Source organism: Stigmatopora argus, chromosome 8, assembly GCF_051989625.1.
Source record: "Stigmatopora argus isolate UIUO_Sarg chromosome 8, RoL_Sarg_1.0, whole genome shotgun sequence".
In the NCBI taxonomy this organism is placed as follows: domain Eukaryota; kingdom Metazoa; phylum Chordata; class Actinopteri; order Syngnathiformes; family Syngnathidae; genus Stigmatopora; species Stigmatopora argus.
This window is the reverse complement of record NC_135394.1, coordinates 17,584,509-17,601,923: the sequence shown is the minus strand read 5'-3', so window position 1 is coordinate 17,601,923 and position 17,415 is coordinate 17,584,509. Positions and strand designations below refer to the sequence as shown.

The 17,415-nt window shown below is 36.4% G+C and overlaps 2 protein-coding genes across 3 annotated transcripts in view; both read left to right on the top strand.

The window, feature by feature from the left end:
- The first annotated feature begins 336 nt into the window (after window positions 1–336).
- LOC144078737 (heparan sulfate 2-O-sulfotransferase 1-like) lies at window positions 337–16,314 on the top strand. 2 transcript variants are annotated; one of them, XR_013301299.1, is made up of 9 exons: window positions 337–875; window positions 1,473–1,705; window positions 1,773–1,858; window positions 3,009–3,147; window positions 3,214–3,311; window positions 4,628–4,785; window positions 4,849–5,114; window positions 13,012–13,145; window positions 16,265–16,314. XR_013301299.1 is itself a non-coding variant. In XM_077607056.1 (7 exons), the coding sequence occupies exons 1-7, from the start codon at window positions 752–754 to the stop codon at window positions 5,073–5,075; spliced, it is 1,065 nt and encodes a 354-aa protein (XP_077463182.1). In that variant the 5' UTR covers window positions 337–751; the 3' UTR covers window positions 5,076–6,969. The 2 variants fall into 2 exon arrangements, 1 of the variants encoding a protein (XP_077463182.1); XM_077607056.1 differs by lacking the exons at window positions 13,012–13,145; window positions 16,265–16,314 and having other exon boundaries at window positions 4,849–6,969.
- Window positions 16,294–17,415, top strand: part of LOC144078739 (LIM domain transcription factor LMO4) — a 32,901-nt gene continuing 31,779 nt past the window's right edge. Inside the window, exon 1 of the mRNA XM_077607058.1 lies at window positions 16,294–16,330. The gene's annotated coding sequence lies outside the window, so the exon portion shown is untranslated. The remainder of the gene's footprint in view (window positions 16,331–17,415) is intronic.

The following is a 17,415-nucleotide window of genomic DNA, read 5'->3' as shown; positions in this document are numbered from 1 at the left end:
GCAAGCAACTGTTCATATTTATTGATACCCATGTACAGTACATAAAGGGAAAAAACAGAAGTATACTATGTTTACATATGTTGATATAGCTCGGTAAACGAAAAAAAGCGCACTAGCTCCAAAACAATAACAATTAATCTTTTTTTAAGCGTTGAAGTACGTTGTAGTCAATCTCTTTCACCGTATCACATATGTAGAAGTAATCTATATTTCAATTTGCTGAACATACAATTTAATTTAATGCAACGTAAAAGATGCTAGTTGCTAGTTAATTTGGCTAGCGTACTGCGGCAAAGAGGCTGGAATTTCTACCCCTATTACCCACGAAGAAGAACTATTGTGTTGTGACGTCACACCTGCGACTTTCTGCGACACGCTAATAGCCGAAAGCTAGAACTCCAAAATAGTTCCTTATATTTACTTTTGGACACACTTTTTCTACGTTTTCGTCATTTTCACGTTTGGTCGGAAAGTCTTGGTGTGCCTTAAACTTCGGACTGGGTCGAAAAGTGGCTGTTTGTAAACTGAAACGCGAGTAAACCTTGTAAAGTTGACGCTAGCTTAAAGAGCGTGGATGCTAAATGGAGCCATAACTGAATTTTTATTAAGTCATTGCGTCAAACGGCAGGTTTTCATTTATAATTCGGAGGGGTTATTAATTCATATTTTTTACGTGGGTTAACGTGGCCTGGGGAGTGAGTATTTTGCGGCTGCGGACCGGTACTGTGGCGATGTTCGTCTTGCCTGCTTGATGGGGCTTTCGAGGGTCATGATGCCGCAAAAGTTTCAGCTTTTAGCCGTGCTGATGTTTGGCGTCACCATGCTCTTCATCGAGAACCAAATCCAAAGACTAGAAGAGTCCAGATCCAAACTGGGTAAGATGAGCAGCGTTTGGGAGTTATGGAACTCATTCTGTGAACGTTTTTCTTCGAAAATATACTCATTACATTGATATTAGACCAGTGGGAGATGTCTTGAAATGATATTTACTTGAAAATATCGTTGTATTATTTTTTTTACTGTCGTATTTATACCCACAAACTTGAATATTACAAAGGTGCTTTGTAAATTGTTAGTAAACTCAATCAAAATAAGACTACAGTTCAATTGAAGGCTTAAATAAGGCGAATCACTGTTTTTGGTATTAAAAACATTCTATTAGATCTCTTTATGACTTCAAACTGTCGTAAAACACAATTAAACAGAAATACACTGGTATTTTCCCCCAATTTATTTATATTTACACTTGTGTAAAAAAAACTTTGGCAAAAAAAGTCAGGAAAATCCTAATCAAGAAAGCTCAATATGTCAAATTGCCTTATTTCTTGCAAAAAATTAAAACAATTCCAAATACCACACATAAAGTACTATGCCATATATTTACAATTAACACCAGTGAAAGAAAGTTTGCAACTGAAAGCGAGCATAAAAGTCAAGAAAATCCCACTTCATGACATACTTTGATTTTGCAGAGCGCGCCGTGGCCAGACACGAGCTGCTGGAGGCGGAGCTTCCGCAACGGCGCCGCTTCCCGTCGGAGGACGACGGCGACGACGACGACCCGGTGATCATCTACAACCGGGTCCCCAAGACGGCCAGCACGTCCTTCACCAACATCGCGTACGATTTGTGCGGCAAGAACGGCTTCCACGTGCTGCACATCAACACCACCAAGAACAACCCCGTCATGTCCCTGCAAGACCAGGTTTGGATGAGATTCTCGACCGGGTGGCCCCGAAACGCAAGTGATTTTTGTCTCTTTTTTTGGGCAGATGCGTTTCGTCGACAACGTCACGACCTGGCGAGCGAGGAAACCCGGTTTCTACCACGGTCACGTGGCCTACCTGGACTTCTCCAAGTAAGAATCGCTACTGTAATATTCACTTATATACAGAATTTTATTTTCTTTATTAAGTGTATTTTTAATTTTAAAAGAAGTAAATTTTGTTGTATATATATTTTATTTTTATTTTTTATTTTTTTATTTAAAAAAAAGTTTTAAAATAATGTTTAGATTGAATTTAGTGCTTTTTTTATTTTCCACTTTACAAACACAAAAAAACACTTATTTGGTAAATTTCAAGTATTTAAAAAAAGTGTAAAGAGTACTTTTTATTTATTTTAAAATCTCAGTAAATATTTATTTATGCATTGAAAAATAGAAATCCTTTTATTAGCAAAGAGAAAAACACACAATAGTCTGATTTGTTTTTTATTTTAGATGTTTAAATATATTTTGAAGAAAGCAAAACAAAAAATTGTAAATCTTATAATTATTTTTCAATTTCTTTTTAGTTGTATTAATTCATCATCATAAATGGATATTACCTCCTTTATTAAATCTTTTTTCATTAAAAAAAAAATAAAAACAGAAAGAAAAGCCTATTAAATAATAAATTTTTTGTTACTCATTTTATCTCTTATTTTATTTTCAGACACTTTAAATTTATTGCCATCACAAAGATTAGAAATAAAAAATAAAAAACTGGTCGGGGTTATTCCCTCATTTATTAAACGTGCTATCTTTTATGAAACATTTACAAATAAAAACAAAGAAAGGCCAATCAAATAAGTTATCTTTTCCTCATTTTATCTCTTATTTTATTTCCAAACTTGTTAAATTAATTTCTATCAAGGCAGTTACAAATAAATAAATAAAAAACATTAGGGTTAACAAAACAAAAATGCATATGGTAATTATTTTTACATTCCTTTTTTATTTGGAATTTTCTAATTCCGTAACAAAAATGAATTTTTAAAAAAAATGTGGATATTTTGCCGTGCTCTACGCAAGACAATTTAAGCCTTACTAACGTCACTTTTTTAGATTAGATTCGATAACTTTATTCATCCCGTATTCGGGAAATTTCACTGTCACCGTAGCAAGAGGGTGAGAATACAGACACAGACATTGTAGATGGGTCATAAATAAGTTAATAACACGCTTGCACTCGTCATGCTAGTCAAGTTTAGATTTTATTAATTTATTAATTTGATGTGTCACTCAGGTACGGCGTGAAGGCCAAACCGCTGTACATCAACGTGGTGCGAGACCCCATCGAGCGCCTGGTGTCCTACTACTACTTCCTGCGCTTTGGCGATGACTACCGACCCGGCCTGCGGCGGAGGAAGCAAGGCGACAAAAAAGTGCCAATCAAATGATCTGGAAATGTTGCCCTAGCCTCGTCTAAATGTATTTTTTTTTTTTTTTAGACCTTCGATGAGTGCGTGGCGTCCTCCGGCTCCGACTGCGCTCCGGAGAAACTCTGGCTGCAGATTCCCTTCTTTTGTGGACACCATTCGGAATGCTGGTGAGCTGAGCTTTCAGATCAGGGGGCGGAGTCAAGGATGTGGCTCATTAGGGGTTCCAATCCGGCCCGTTATTGTATGTACCGTATTTTCACGACCATATGGCGCATCGCATTTAAAGGCGCAGTGTCAGTAACGAGTGCTGTTTCTGTATTTGACACGCATACAAAGGACGCACCGTTTTTATAGACGCAGCCAGGCATGGCAAAACATACACCAGCTTAAACATATGGACACATGCTAAAAACATGTTTTTAAAAAGGCAACAGAAGCAAAACTGAGTTTGCTTGTACTTTATTTAGCCATTTGAAAATGTATTCACGTCATCATCACCCACAAATCCATCAAAGTCCTCATTTTCTGTGTCCCAATGGAACAATTGTCCAAATGAGTCATCGAAAACGTCGAGTTTTATACATTCGTCCAGGCGGCGACAATCCATTCGCAAATAGTAGCTAGCAGCTAGCGTCCATGCTTCGTAAAGCTGTGTTGATGTCGATTTATACAGGCCACAATCCAGAGGGTGATACTCCTCTCGTATTAGCGAACAAGCTTCACCATTCGCACTGACTAATGGGCTCGTATATCAAAATTTGTCTCGTATCTCAAGATAAATATTTGCTCCAAATTTGACTCGTATCTCAAATGGCTCGTATGTCGAGGTACCACTGTATTTTCATTCTACATCAAGGGTGTCAGACTCGGGTGGTTCGCGGGCCGCTTTAACGTCAACTTGATTTCACGTGGCCCGGACCATTTTTATAATATTTAGATATATTTTTTTATAAATGGATTAAAAGAAGTGGATTAAAATCCCTGAATATTCCGTTTTTTGTAGATCTAAAACAATGTTTATTTGAGCTTTTTTTATATATATTTTTAGATTTTACAAAATGTTTTTTGAACTAAAAACACAGAAAAAAATGATTACAAAATGACAATTATTGATTTAAAAAGGGGAAAATCAGGAAATTTAATATACATCTATACTCTTCATTTGAAATTGATCCTAAAACAGAAAGTCAGCACTCATCATTTACTTTCCCGGGCCACACAAAATGATGCGGCGGGCCAGATTTGGCCCCCGGGCCGCCACTTTGACACATGTGAAGTAAACAATCAATTTATTGGCTTTTTACGATGTCTGATATATAGACAGTAATCGAGTTTCAAACCCGTGCTAACGTTAGCTTTTTCTCGAGTAGAAGCTAACTCCTTAGCTAGCTTTTGTAGTTCATCTAATTGAATTATTCCTTTATTTTTAATGAGATTTCAAGCTTGACCTTAAAGCCCACCCACTTTTTGAAATAATGTACAGGAACGCCGGCAGCCAATGGGCACTGGAGCAGGCCAAGCAAAACCTGGTCCACGAGTACCTACTTGTGGGCGTGACCGAAGAGTTGGAGGACTTTGTCATGATCCTGGAAGCCACGCTGCCGCGCTTCTTCAAGGGCGCCACCGACCTCTACAAGACGGGTAAACGCGCCGAGAACGCCCCCGTGTGGCGAACGAGCGAATGACCGCCGCATATCGCCGCAGGGAAAAAGTCCCACCTGCGCAAGACGGCCGAGAAGAAGCCCCCCTCCCGGGAAACGGTGAGCAGGCTGCAACAGTCCAAGATCTGGAAGATCGAGAACGAGTTCTACGAGTTCGCGCTGGAGCAGTTTCAGTTCGTGCGGGCGCACGCCGTCCGGGAAAAGGACGGCGAGCTGATCGTCCTGGGGCCCAGCTTCTTCTACGAGAAGATCTACCCCAAAGTCGCCTGACGGGCGCTCACGCATGATGGCGTTCGCCGTTGTTTACAGGTAACGTCGTCCGTTTTTTTGGTGGGGTTGTTTTTAAACGCCGGGATGAATTTAGACCGCGAAACGGTACGAAATGACTCTTTAAAGCACCTTTTTGAAATGACTGCTGACGGCGAGATATGCTGCTAACGGACTGACTTGTTAGCGTAGTTAGCTTACACAGAGCTACATGTAAATATGGGACACAACTGATTGGCTTGTAGGTTTAGCCCACATGTGTCAAAGTGGCGGCCCGGGGGCCAAATGTGGCCCGCCGCATCATTTTGTGTGGCCCGGGAAAGTAAATGATGAGTGCCGACTTTGTGTTTTAGGATCAAATTCAAATGAAGAGTATAGATGTATATTAAATTTCCTGATTTTCCCCCTTTTAAATCAATAATTGTAAATTTTTAATCCATTTTTTTCTGTTTTTAGTTCAAAAATTATTTTGTAGAATCTAAAAATATATTTTAAAAAAGCTAAAATGAATATTGTTTTAGATCTATAAAAACGGAATAATCAGGGTTTTTAATCCAGTTCTTTTAATCCATTTATTTAAAAAAATCTATTATCTAAAATGGTCCGGCAATCAAGTTGACGTTAATGTGGCCCGCGAACCAACCCGAGTTTGACACCCTTGCTCTAGATCACATGTGTCAAAATGGCGGCCCGAGGGCCAAATCTGGCCCGCCGCCTCATTTTGTGCGGCCCGAGTAAGTAAATGATGAGTGACGACTTTCTGTTTTAGGATCAAATTCAAATGAAGAGTATAGATGTATATTACATTTCCTGATTTTCCCCTTTTAAATTAATCATTGTAAATTTTTTCATCCATTTTTTTCTGTGTTTTTAGTTCAAAAATCATTTTGTAAAATCTAAAAATATATAAAAAAGCTAAAAAAAACATTGTTTTAGATCTATAAAAAACAGAATATTCAGGGCTTTTAATCCAGTTCTTTTAATCCATTTATAGATATAAAAAACTAAATATTATATCTAAAATGGTCCTCTGGCCCAAGTGAAATCTAGTTGACGTTAAAGCGGCCCGCGAACCAACCCGAGTCTGACACCCCAATACTTTAGTCGACAGGCGTGCATTTTGTTTATTTTGGTTTATTCATTTTCAGAACTGGTTATCGTCACATAGTGCCTTTTTTAAATGTGTCATATTCAAAGAATATCATTAACGCGTTTCTTCTGTAAGCGCTCAAAAGCAACACTTTTTTTATTGTATTTCAAAAGGTCCAATTCATTTCCAATATAAATGACTACTTTAAATGTTTTATTAAACTGCTAGTGTGAAAGAAAGGAGGCTAGGCTATTTCAAAGCTTTTTTGCGTACATTTTGGATGATAAATAATTTAAATATAGTTAGATATAAAAGGGCAGAAAGTATTGAAATAGTTGGAAAAAAAAAGATATTTTTTTCCTTAAAAAGTGTTAAATTTGGTTTAAAGTTCATTGTTTTCTTTTCTATGAAAAAATGCTTTTTGGTGGTTCAGCTTGATATGTCAAATTTTTGGGGTTTCAATTTTAAAAAAAAAATCCCACTTTTAATAGCATATTTTAAAATGTCGGCAAATCCACCGAATTATGAAAAAGATGTATTATTTTATTGTTTATTTTAGTTTTTGTGTGTATTATTATTTTGTCTAGAGAATTTTTTTTGACGGAAGTATGTCGTGTTTATCCGCTAAACTAATTTTACAACAACAAAAAGTAGTGCATGTTTTTCTGTCCCCAATTTTTTTGTTAAATTACCCAAAAAAAATACGGTTTCCAAAATTGTTAAGTGAATCCGGATATGTAATGCAGCTGTATTTGCACAAGATGGCGACAAATATCAAAATACAAAAGCACAACTTTAAAATCCTCATTTTAACTGTCTTTATTTAGATTGTATGTATATATAGATGTGTATGATATGTCGTGTGATGACAGTATGACGCATAAAAGGAACTTTTTTTGCCGCTAGCATATCGCAACGTTGTTTCGTGAAGCTGAAAAATACGCTCTGATAATGACTCCATCTCAATTAGTGAGAAAACTCCATTGATTGTGGCTGATGAGCTTGAAGGTTAATTGGGAACACAGCAAATCGTATTTTCCCTTTTTTTCTTCCTCCTGTCAACAGGTTTTAATGAAAAGAAAAGCCCATAGCATTCTTTTTAACCCTTTTGTAACAGATCAGACTTGGCACAAAATGGCCGCCAGTCGCATCATAACGAAAATTGTGTGTGCAATTACCATCACATTTTTAATCCAATAATTCTAATGTTCGGTTTTTTTATTTTAAAAATAATTAGCCAGAATATCTCCCGTTTTTTTGCTCAAATATTTTAGCGTAAATAGAAAAATACATATACTTATTTCAATATATTTAGTCTTTCCTTGAAGGAAAAACAAATTAAAATTAAAAATCGAGATATTTAATATTTTTCTATCAAATAAAAAAAAAAAAAACCATTTTTATTCCTAAAAAGTTTCAAAATTTTAAAATATAGTAATATTAATTTTAAAAAAATCACTTTTCCTATTTTATTTTTAATGTAAATAAACGCATTTTAAAAACTCGGTTTTATCTTATTTAATTGAAAAGAAAAAATGCAAAGATAAAAAGAAATAAATTTTTCATGTAAACTAATTTAAAAATCTAAATATAAGCAAATATTTCCCTTAAAATGGATTTGGACTCATTTGAATATCTAGACATGACCAATCGACTATCAGAAAATCTCGATTAAATTTGGCAGACGAAAAAAAAAAAGAAAAAAGGAGTTGCACACCCCTTCACAACAGCAAAGCCAATCAAAAGCAATAATAATCTCTATAACGACTACTCGTGCATTTTGTTTCAAGAAACATGCCGTGCCACTAGAGGTCGCCATGACTCCACTCATCAAAATACCGCTCTTAACTGCGGCCTGAAAAGGTTCACCGAGTTCCCCTGAACGCACCCGTAACACAATAATAGTGCACCCGTGCTCCAAATGAGGCCATTAGGCACACTTGTACATAAATACGGAGCCCTCACAATTTAAGAGAATGTTCTGTGACCAGACACTTGAGCAAATTGTTATAAAGGTGAGATGCTCACACTTCTTTGATCTTCCTTTAAGACAGGGTGTCAAACATAGGCCCCGTGGGCTGTAAGCGGCCCGCAAGGGGGCCCAATCCGGGCCGCTAATGAGGTTGTTCCACCTGATGGGCACTTTGTAGCTTACTCATACTGTGCTTGCGGAAATAAATGTTTTTATTTGTTTATTTTGTTAAGACGGGCGTAATAAAATAAGAATTTTCCCGACTGTATTTTGCTGAATTTTTTACATTTGTTCTTTCGCCCCCTGATGTCAAAACAGTGCCAGTGAATGGCGGCCTGAGTTAACAAGGAACCTTAAAATGCCCCAAAACCAGCAGGAAGTAGCCTGAAAATTCTGAAAATCAACAGGAAGTAGCCTGAAAATTCTGAAAACCAACAGGAAGTGGCCTTATTCACAATAAGCAACCCAGAAGTGACCCAAAATTTACAGGAAAAAGCTCAGAAGTGGCCCAAAGTTCACAGGAAGCAGACCGGAAGTGACCCAAAATTTACAGGAAGGAAGCACCCCGGAAGTGGCCCAAAATTTACAGGAAGCAGCCCGGAAGTGACCCAAAATTTACAGGAAGTAGCCCGGAAGTGACCCAAAATTTACAGGAAGCAGCCCGGAAGTGGCCCAAAATTAACAGGAAGGAAGCAGCCTGGAAGTGACCCAAATTTTACAGGAAGCAGCCCGGAAGTGACCCAAAATGTACAGGAAGTGACCCATAATTTACAGGCAGCAGCCCGGAAGTGACCCAAAATTTCCAGGCAGCAGCCCGGAAGTGACCCAAATTTTCCAGGAAGCAGACCGGAAGTGACCCAAAATTTCCAGGAAGTAGCCCGGAAGTGACCCAAAATCTACAGGAAGCATCCTGGAAATTCCCAAAACCTTAATGAAGTGACCCAAAATCCCCCAAACCATTAGGAAGTTACCCAAAATTGACAGGAAGCAACAAATAACAGGAAATGCCTCACAAGTCCCTGAAAAATGTTACTTCGCCTTCAAAACAGCCAACATAGCCACCACTCCGCAACCTTGACGTTAATAATACATGCCTTCTAATCATAATATAACATAATTACAAGCCTAAAGATGTGATCCAATTCTCCTTCAAAAGAATTGCATGCCTCATAAAAGAAAAAAAATGTAATTAGTTCATCTAGTCTTTTTCTTTTTTTTTTTGGTCCTCCGAGTGCATACGCGCTCCAAAAAGCAAACAGAGCAGATCGGAGACAGCTTGTCAGGCCAAAGGGGACCGGCGATCGGTCGCCGGACCGGTCGCCGTGATGGATGAAGCCCGAAATATTAAAAAAAATAATATTTTATTTTTTAAATGATGGACGCCATCACAAAGCCGCGCCAAATTCATCCCTTAATGGATACTGGATGCACATTAAAGCCCCCCCCCCCAATAGGATTAGCGACAGGCTAGGCTAAGGCTGCACTTAGCGACGTCCCCAAGCTAAGTGGTAGCATCAGTCGGCTAATCGGTTGATGATCTGATGACATCACACTTGTGATTTTCAGAATCATTCATCTCCGGCTTATCGCTGAGCCGACAAATGCGACCAATCTAACGTAGTTTACGACGCCAATCTGCTAAATATGCATTTTGTATCAAAACAAAACAAAAATAAGTTTTTTTTCCAGCAATTTCTATGAAAAAACATTGGCTGGCCATTTTAACTTACCGGAATGATTCATTTTGAAAAGCAACAGCATTTTTTTTAATACATTTCAGATCCGACAAGGCACAAAATGGCTGCCCTTTGCATCATAAAGAAATTGTATGTGCAATTACCATTATCATTTTTTATCCAATAATTCAGTTTTTCTTATTTTAAAAAGAATTAGCCAGAATATCTCCCGTTTTTTTGCTTTAATATTTTAACGTGAATAGAAAAATAATATACTTATTTCAATATATTTAGTCTTCCCTTGAATGAAAAAAAAGTTAAAAATCGAAATATTTAATGTTTTTCTATCAAATCAAAAAAAAATTTAAATCCCCCATTTTAACTCAAAAAAAAGTTTAAAAAATTTAAAAATATAATAACATTAATTTAAAAAAAATCCCCATTTTATTTTTCATTGTAAATAAACACATTTAAAAAAATATTTACTGCTTTACCTTTTTTAATTAAAAAGAAAAAATGCAAAGATAAAAAAAAAATCTTGTAAACTAATTTAAAAACCAAAATATAAGCAAATATTTCCTTAAAACAGATTTGGCCTCATTTGAATATCTAAACACGACAATAGACAATTTTCCGTAGTTTACAATGCCAAACGGCAAAATTCGCATTTTTTAAAATCAAAATAACATAAAAATAAGTTTTTTTTCAACAATTTCCATGAAAAAAATAATTACCTGGCCATTTTAACTTACCGTAATAATTCATTTTGAAACGCAACACCATTTTTGGAATACATTTTGCACTTTGCATTTTTATTTTGAAAGTAACGCACACTTCCTTTTCAACGACTCATCCGTTGATTCAAGCAATTTGACACCACTCTCATTGTTGACATTGACGACGATAGACGTCCAATCATTCCGTCACACGACACCAGTGACACTCCCATTGATGACAACAGACGTCCAATCAATTTGACTCATCCCGTCACCCTTTCATTGCCCGCCATTGACGACAAACGGCGTCCAATCGATCCCCATCATTCGATCAAACAGCACCAGTCACACTTTTAATTGTCTACCTTCGACGACAACGGGCGTCCAATCAATTGGGCTCACTCGACCATCGCCCATCGGCGTCCAATCGACCCGAAACCCCGCCCCTTCAACCCCATTGGACGTCTATCCCCGTCCAATTCAGCCCGAGGTCGGGACATGATGTAATAGCTAGCGGACAATAGTCGCGTAAACTCTTAATTAGATTGCTCTATTGTCGTTTGACCTTGGCGGGAGAGGACGCACGCACGGCACCCCCGTAGGCCCCGCCCCCCCCCCCGCTCCACGCTTTCGCCTTTCTGGCCGAAGGCTGGCGGGGAATCGGCAATTGAATCCATTGTGCGTCGTCGGCGCTGATGAGCTTTGCCGAGTAGATAATGGATTCAATTGTTTCTCTGCCGCCCTCCCTTCTCCTCTTTGTGCCGCACGAGCGGCGGCGGCAGGCGGTCGCTCGCTCGCCGACTTTCCTAGATCTCATTTTTCTAATTAGAAAAGCGGACTGTGGAAGTTCCACGCCGACGTTCCGCCAGTGTCCTCGCGCCGCGCCGACCTTGGCTGCTTTTGATAATCGTGCCGTCGGGAAGTCCGCGCGGTCACCGGGAAAGGGCGACGGCTCGTTTTGTTTTTATTTTTATGGGTTGTATTATATGTATATATGTGTTTAATTATCTATACATATGTGTATGTATATGTGTGTGTGTGTATATATATATGTATATATATATATATATATATATATATATATATATATATATATATATATATATATATGTATATATATGTATATATATATATATATATATGTATATATATATATATATATATGTATATATACATATATATATATGTATATATACATATATATATATATATACATATATATATATATACATATATATATATATACATATTTATATGAACATATATATAGAGAGATATATACACGATGTATTTTCACAACTATAAGGCGCACCCTCAATGAATAACAATTTTTTTTTTCCGTATATAAGGCTCACTGGATTATAAGGCGCCCTGTCTATTTTGGAGAAAATTTAAGACTTAAGTGCGCCTTATAGTCGTGAAAATACGGTATATATATACATATATATATACATATACATACACACATACACACACACATATATACATATATACATACATATATACACACATATATGTGTGTGTGTATATATATATGTATATTTATATGTATATATGTATGTGCGTATATATGTATATATATATATATACCGTATTTTCACGACTATAAGGCGCACTTAAAAGTCTTAAATTTTCTCCAAAATAGACAGGGTGCCTTATAATCCAGTGAGCCTTATATACGGAAAAAAATTAAAAATGTCATTCATTTGTGCTGTTGATGATGACGACAGGGCCTATGTCCGATTATTATTATTATTATTGAGGGTGCGCCTTATAATGTGGTGCGCCTTATAGTTGTGAAAATACTTTGTGTATATATCTCTATATATATATGTTCATATATATATATATATAAATTGCTTATAAAAGGAAAACAAGTCAATCTTTTTTTATTTTACCTTTGGAAAATGTGTATTACTAAATTGGTAATTTTGCAAATGCCTTTTTATTTGTTATTTTTTTATCAATTGTATTTTGAAATGAAAAAAGAAATAGAGATAATATTGGGTTGTACTTCACTAACCTGTATTTAGATATATATTTTTCTTGTTTAGTCTAGTAAAACTAGTCCTCTTTTTTATTTTATTAGGAACGTATAAAATTTAATTGAAATATTTGACCACTTAATCCTAACAAATAATGCAAATTTAAAACAATCTGTAAATATTTTCTAGTGTATTTAGTCCTGATTCAAATAAAATAATGAAAGTTTAAATATTTTTATATTTACCTCAAATAAAAATGTAAAAAACATGTTAAGCTCGGAGTAACAAACTACTCAATAACAAAAAAACAAAGATGACTTGTGTATCAAAAGTTTATCACAAATGGACGTCCAATCCATTTGAAGTCAGCCTCCCACCGGGAACGGATTGGACGCCGTCCGTCTTGGGCTGGCAGCAGTTAAATGCTCAATGGCGGACTTGTTGAATGGTGTCTGCCTGCGCTAAAAGTGCTCTTCTCTTCTTTCTTGTCTTTCCCCCAGTTGTGGCCCCTCCCACCCCGACAACTGGCAACAAAGGGCCCATTGAGGAGCGGCCACGGCGGCCATGACGGCTCTTTGATGGCTAATCTGCATGCGTTTGGACAGGGAAACTGGAGCCGCCTTCAAGGAAACAGGTGGAACTCATTACGATAGCCCTACTCTGGATTTCCTCCTACGCGGCGCCCCCTTTTCTCTCCCCGCCATCTTTTTTTTCTTTAAATCAGGATTTCTTTTTTCCCCCCCTCCCAGAAATTCCCTGGCGGGTCCTCAAAACACCACAACACTCGCGTAAAAAAGGGTTTTCACTCGCGTTTTGGGTTCGAGCGCCGTGGTCTCCGATTTTTCCGAACGCATCGCGAATGGAAAAGTTAGGCAAAGTTGAAGTGTTTTAGAAAATGTTGGATTTTTTTTAGTAAGTTTAAATTGTGAGATCCAAATGAAATGATGGGGAAATTTGTATTTTAATATCATTATATTTCCAGTAAATTTTATTTTTTAAAAGGGTTTTCACTCGCGTTTTGGGTTCGAGCGCCGTGGTCTCCGATTTTTACGAACTCATCGCGAATGGAAAAGTTAGGCAAAGTTGAAGTGTTTTAGAAAATGTTGGATTTTTTAAAATAAGTTTAAATTGTGAGATCCAAATGAAATGATGGGGAAATTTGTATTTTAATATCATTATATTTTTTTCCAGTACATTTTATTTTTAAAAGGGTTTTCACTCGCGTTTTGGGTTCGAACGCCCTGGTCTCCCGATTTTTCCGAACGCATCGCATCGCGAGGGAAAAGTTTGGCAAAGTTGGCGTGTTGTAAATAATTAAATTCAAAATATTTAAGTAAGTTTGAATCATGAGATTCAATTGAAATGAGGACAATTTTATTAAATTACATTATTTTTTTGCCAGTAAAATTAAGTTAAATTTCAATATGAAAGTTTTGTATTCATGAAAATTTATTTTCAAATTGTCTTGTTAAAAATGATGTTATCATTCAAATTGGACTGATTTTAATCGGATATTATTCAAATACTTCATGTATTATTCTACTTGACATTTTTTCTACGTTATTTTTCCTTTATATTATTCCACTTATTATTTAGTCTGTTATTTTTACTTACAATTTTATTTAACTTGTTTTGGTTTCACCATCTGGCAGAGCTACTTTAATTATTATAACTTATTCTAGTAATATTTCCCTATAAAAAGCAGCTCTCTTTATTTTCCCCAAACTTCCTAAAAATGGCCTTTATTAAAAAAAAAAATAGTATCTGTATATTATGACTAGGTCACGCCGCCATTTTGGGATATTGATAAATTGAGAGCATTGTCGAGGACGCCAATCCTTGGAGGAAAATCCCTAAAATAAGCCGCTCAATACAAAATATGTGATAAGAGTAAGCATCTATTTATTTATTATTTTTTTCGATAAGGAGATTGATGGCGGATTTGGCCGCTGGCGTTTTTTAGCAATTTCAAGGATTTCACCTCATTTCAAAGCCAATGAACGCATGGACAGAGAAATTGACTTCATGTTTTTATGCTCGTAAATATGAAAACATTATTCTATTGAAAAGAAATATGGGAGGGGCAAATAAGGTCAAATATTTGACCAATCAATCAATCAAGTGTTACGGCTGTTTAAAATAAATCGATATTTTTATTGCATTTAACCCATTGACGGCCAATCTATTTTGACTCTGAGGTCACTCAATTAGGATTATTTCTTATATAAATAAAATAATTAAAAATAATTTGGACGTATATTTAACCAAAAAAAATACATATAAAGTACATTCATTCATTTCCAAACCGTCCAGTTTACAAGGGTTGCAGGGGGTGCTGGAGCCTATCCCAGTTGATCTATTTTGACTTTGAGGTTCGCTCAATCAGAATTTTATTCTTATATAAATTAAATAATTAAAAATAATTTGGACGTATATTTAACAAAAAAATACTTATAAAGTACATTTATTCATTTTCCGAACCGTTCACTTCACAAGGGTTGCGGGGGGGTGCTGGAGCCTATCCCAGTTGACTGGTGGAAATAGTTTTCCAGCAATCGCACTCATAGCTAGCATACAATTAGCCTAGCATGCATGTTTTGGAATGTGGGAGGAAACCGGAGTACCCGGAGAGAACCCAGACCAGCTTAGGGAGAACACACAAATTCGACACAGTGAGGACCCACCTGGAATCAAACCCTCGACCCCAAAACTGCGAGCCCGACGCAACAACCGCTCGTCATAGAAAGTACATTTTATACTAAATGTTTATATTTACACCAGTGTAGCACCACGGTTAGCATGTTCGCCTCACAGTTCTGAGATCATGGTTCAATCCCTGGTGGATACCATGTAGAGCACATGTGTCAAAGTGGCGGCCCGGGGGCCAAATCTGGCCCGCCGCATCATTTTGTGTGGCCCGGGAAAGTAAATGATGAGTGCCGACTTTCTGTTTTAGGATCAAATTCAAATGAAGAGTATACATGTATATTACATTTACTGATTTTCCCCCTTTTACATTAATTGTAATTTTTTAATCCATTTTTTTCTGTGTTTTTAGTTCAAAAATCATTTTATAAAATCTAAATATATATATATATATATATATATATATATATATATATATATATATATATATAAAGCTAAAATAAACATTATTTTACATCTATAAAAAACGGAATATTCAGGGCTTTTAATCCAGTTATTTTAATCTATTTATAAAAAAAATCTAAATATTATATCTAAAATGGTCCGGCCCACGTGAAATCAAGTTGACTTTAAAGCGGCCCGCGAACCAACCGGAATCTGACACCCTTGGTGTAGAGTTTGCAAGTCCCCCCGTAACTGTGTGGGTTTTTTGCGGGTTCTCCGGTTTCCTCAAACTTCCCTAAAATAAGAATGCTAGCCTAAGTGTCGGCTAAATCGTTAAAAATTGTTAGACGTTAAGTTTTAGCAATAGGTATGGGCAAATGGATGTTTTTGTTTTTTATATTGAAGGGAAAATATTTATATAAAAACATTTACATGTAAATATCTACAATTAGCGCTAAATGCTAATTGTTATCTTGGGCGGGTTGATGTAAAAAAAACATAAAATAAAATCAATAAGGCAACAGTAAGGGGTGAAAAAATGTTTGTCTCTTTATGGCCGGCGACCAGTTCAGTATTCGGAATCGGACCCCCCGCTGCCCACCCGCCGTATGTTTGACACCCTGCGCCAAACCCCAAAAACTAAATCTAATTTCTCCTCCGTAGACGATCCACTTTTCACGAAGAGGAAACGGCGTTGAGGACGACATCGGCGGTCGGGAAAAAAAAATGGTAGGAGGACGTCATTGGCGACCGCTCGTTCTTTCATTCAATAAGCAAACGTGAGCCGTTAGCGTCGGGCTAGCGATGACTTGCAGATGTTAGCGCCCCCCTTTTGTTAGCGCCCCCCTTTTGTTAGCGCCCCGCTCCTTGTTTTGCTTGGGAGAGAGACGCTAATCCGCCGATGAAACGGACACGTTGGAATGTCGTGGCTTTTTTGCGGGGAATTGGAATTCGTTTTAGGACCGCCTCACGCCAAAATGTGCTGGATTTTTTTTACCGCTAAATTAGCCGCAATGCAAACATTTTTCTTTTTAAGGAAAATATTACAAATTTGAAATACTTTTAGGGTATTTTACTCGATTAAAAAATGACCCCGCCCCCCCACAAATATAATTTGGGAATAGTGTAATTTTAATGTGGAAATATTAGATAACATTAAACAGAAATGAGTGGAATTTAGAAAAATATATATTGATGATTTATTTTTTGCTATTTTTTTTATAAGATATTTTGGGAGGTTGACAAAATAAAATAATTTTAAAAATAATAATAAATCTACTAGAAGTAGTAAAAAAATTTTTTTTTAATGAGTAAAAATAGTGATAATTAATTAATATGATCATTAAAAAAAAGTCGCCATTTAGTTTTTTCCGTTTTTTTTTAAAGTCAATGTTTTATAATTTAAAAAAAAAAATTTAAATAAGTCATGAATTCGGTGTTTTCTTTTTAACTGTATAGTCGTTTTTTTCCGGGGTTTATAACACTAATTTAATAGTAAGAATATTTAAAAAGAAAAAATACTAGATAAAAATGTCTTCTTTTAAACGTCAAATACGCAGTAAGTAAATGTTTTATAATTTTAAATATATATTTAAATAAATCATGAATTCGGTCAAAAGTGTTTTGTTTTTAACTATAAAGTCGTTTTTTTTTCGTGGTTTCTAACTAACTAGCGGACATCCCATAATGCGATGGTGTCCGATGGTCGCCGCCATCCTTCCCTCCGTTCCGGCCGGCGTTCCCAGGATTCTCAGACAGATTTTGGGGACGTCCAAATTGGCCCGTTGTCATCGAGCGCCGCGCCGTCGCCGCCA

Bases quoted from the DNA above. Each gene is read 5' to 3' on its own strand.
- LOC144078737 (XM_077607056.1), top strand. From the start codon at position 752: ATGGGGCTTTCGAGGGTCATGATGCCGCAAAAGTTTCAGCTTTTAGCC. The intron at 1,859-3,008 runs GTAAGAATCGCT...TGTGTCACTCAG, and splicing joins GCCTACCTGGACTTCTCCAA to GTACGGCGTGAAGGCCAAAC. The intron at 4,786-4,848 runs GTAAACGCGCCG...ATATCGCCGCAG, and splicing joins CACCGACCTCTACAAGACGG to GGAAAAAGTCCCACCTGCGC.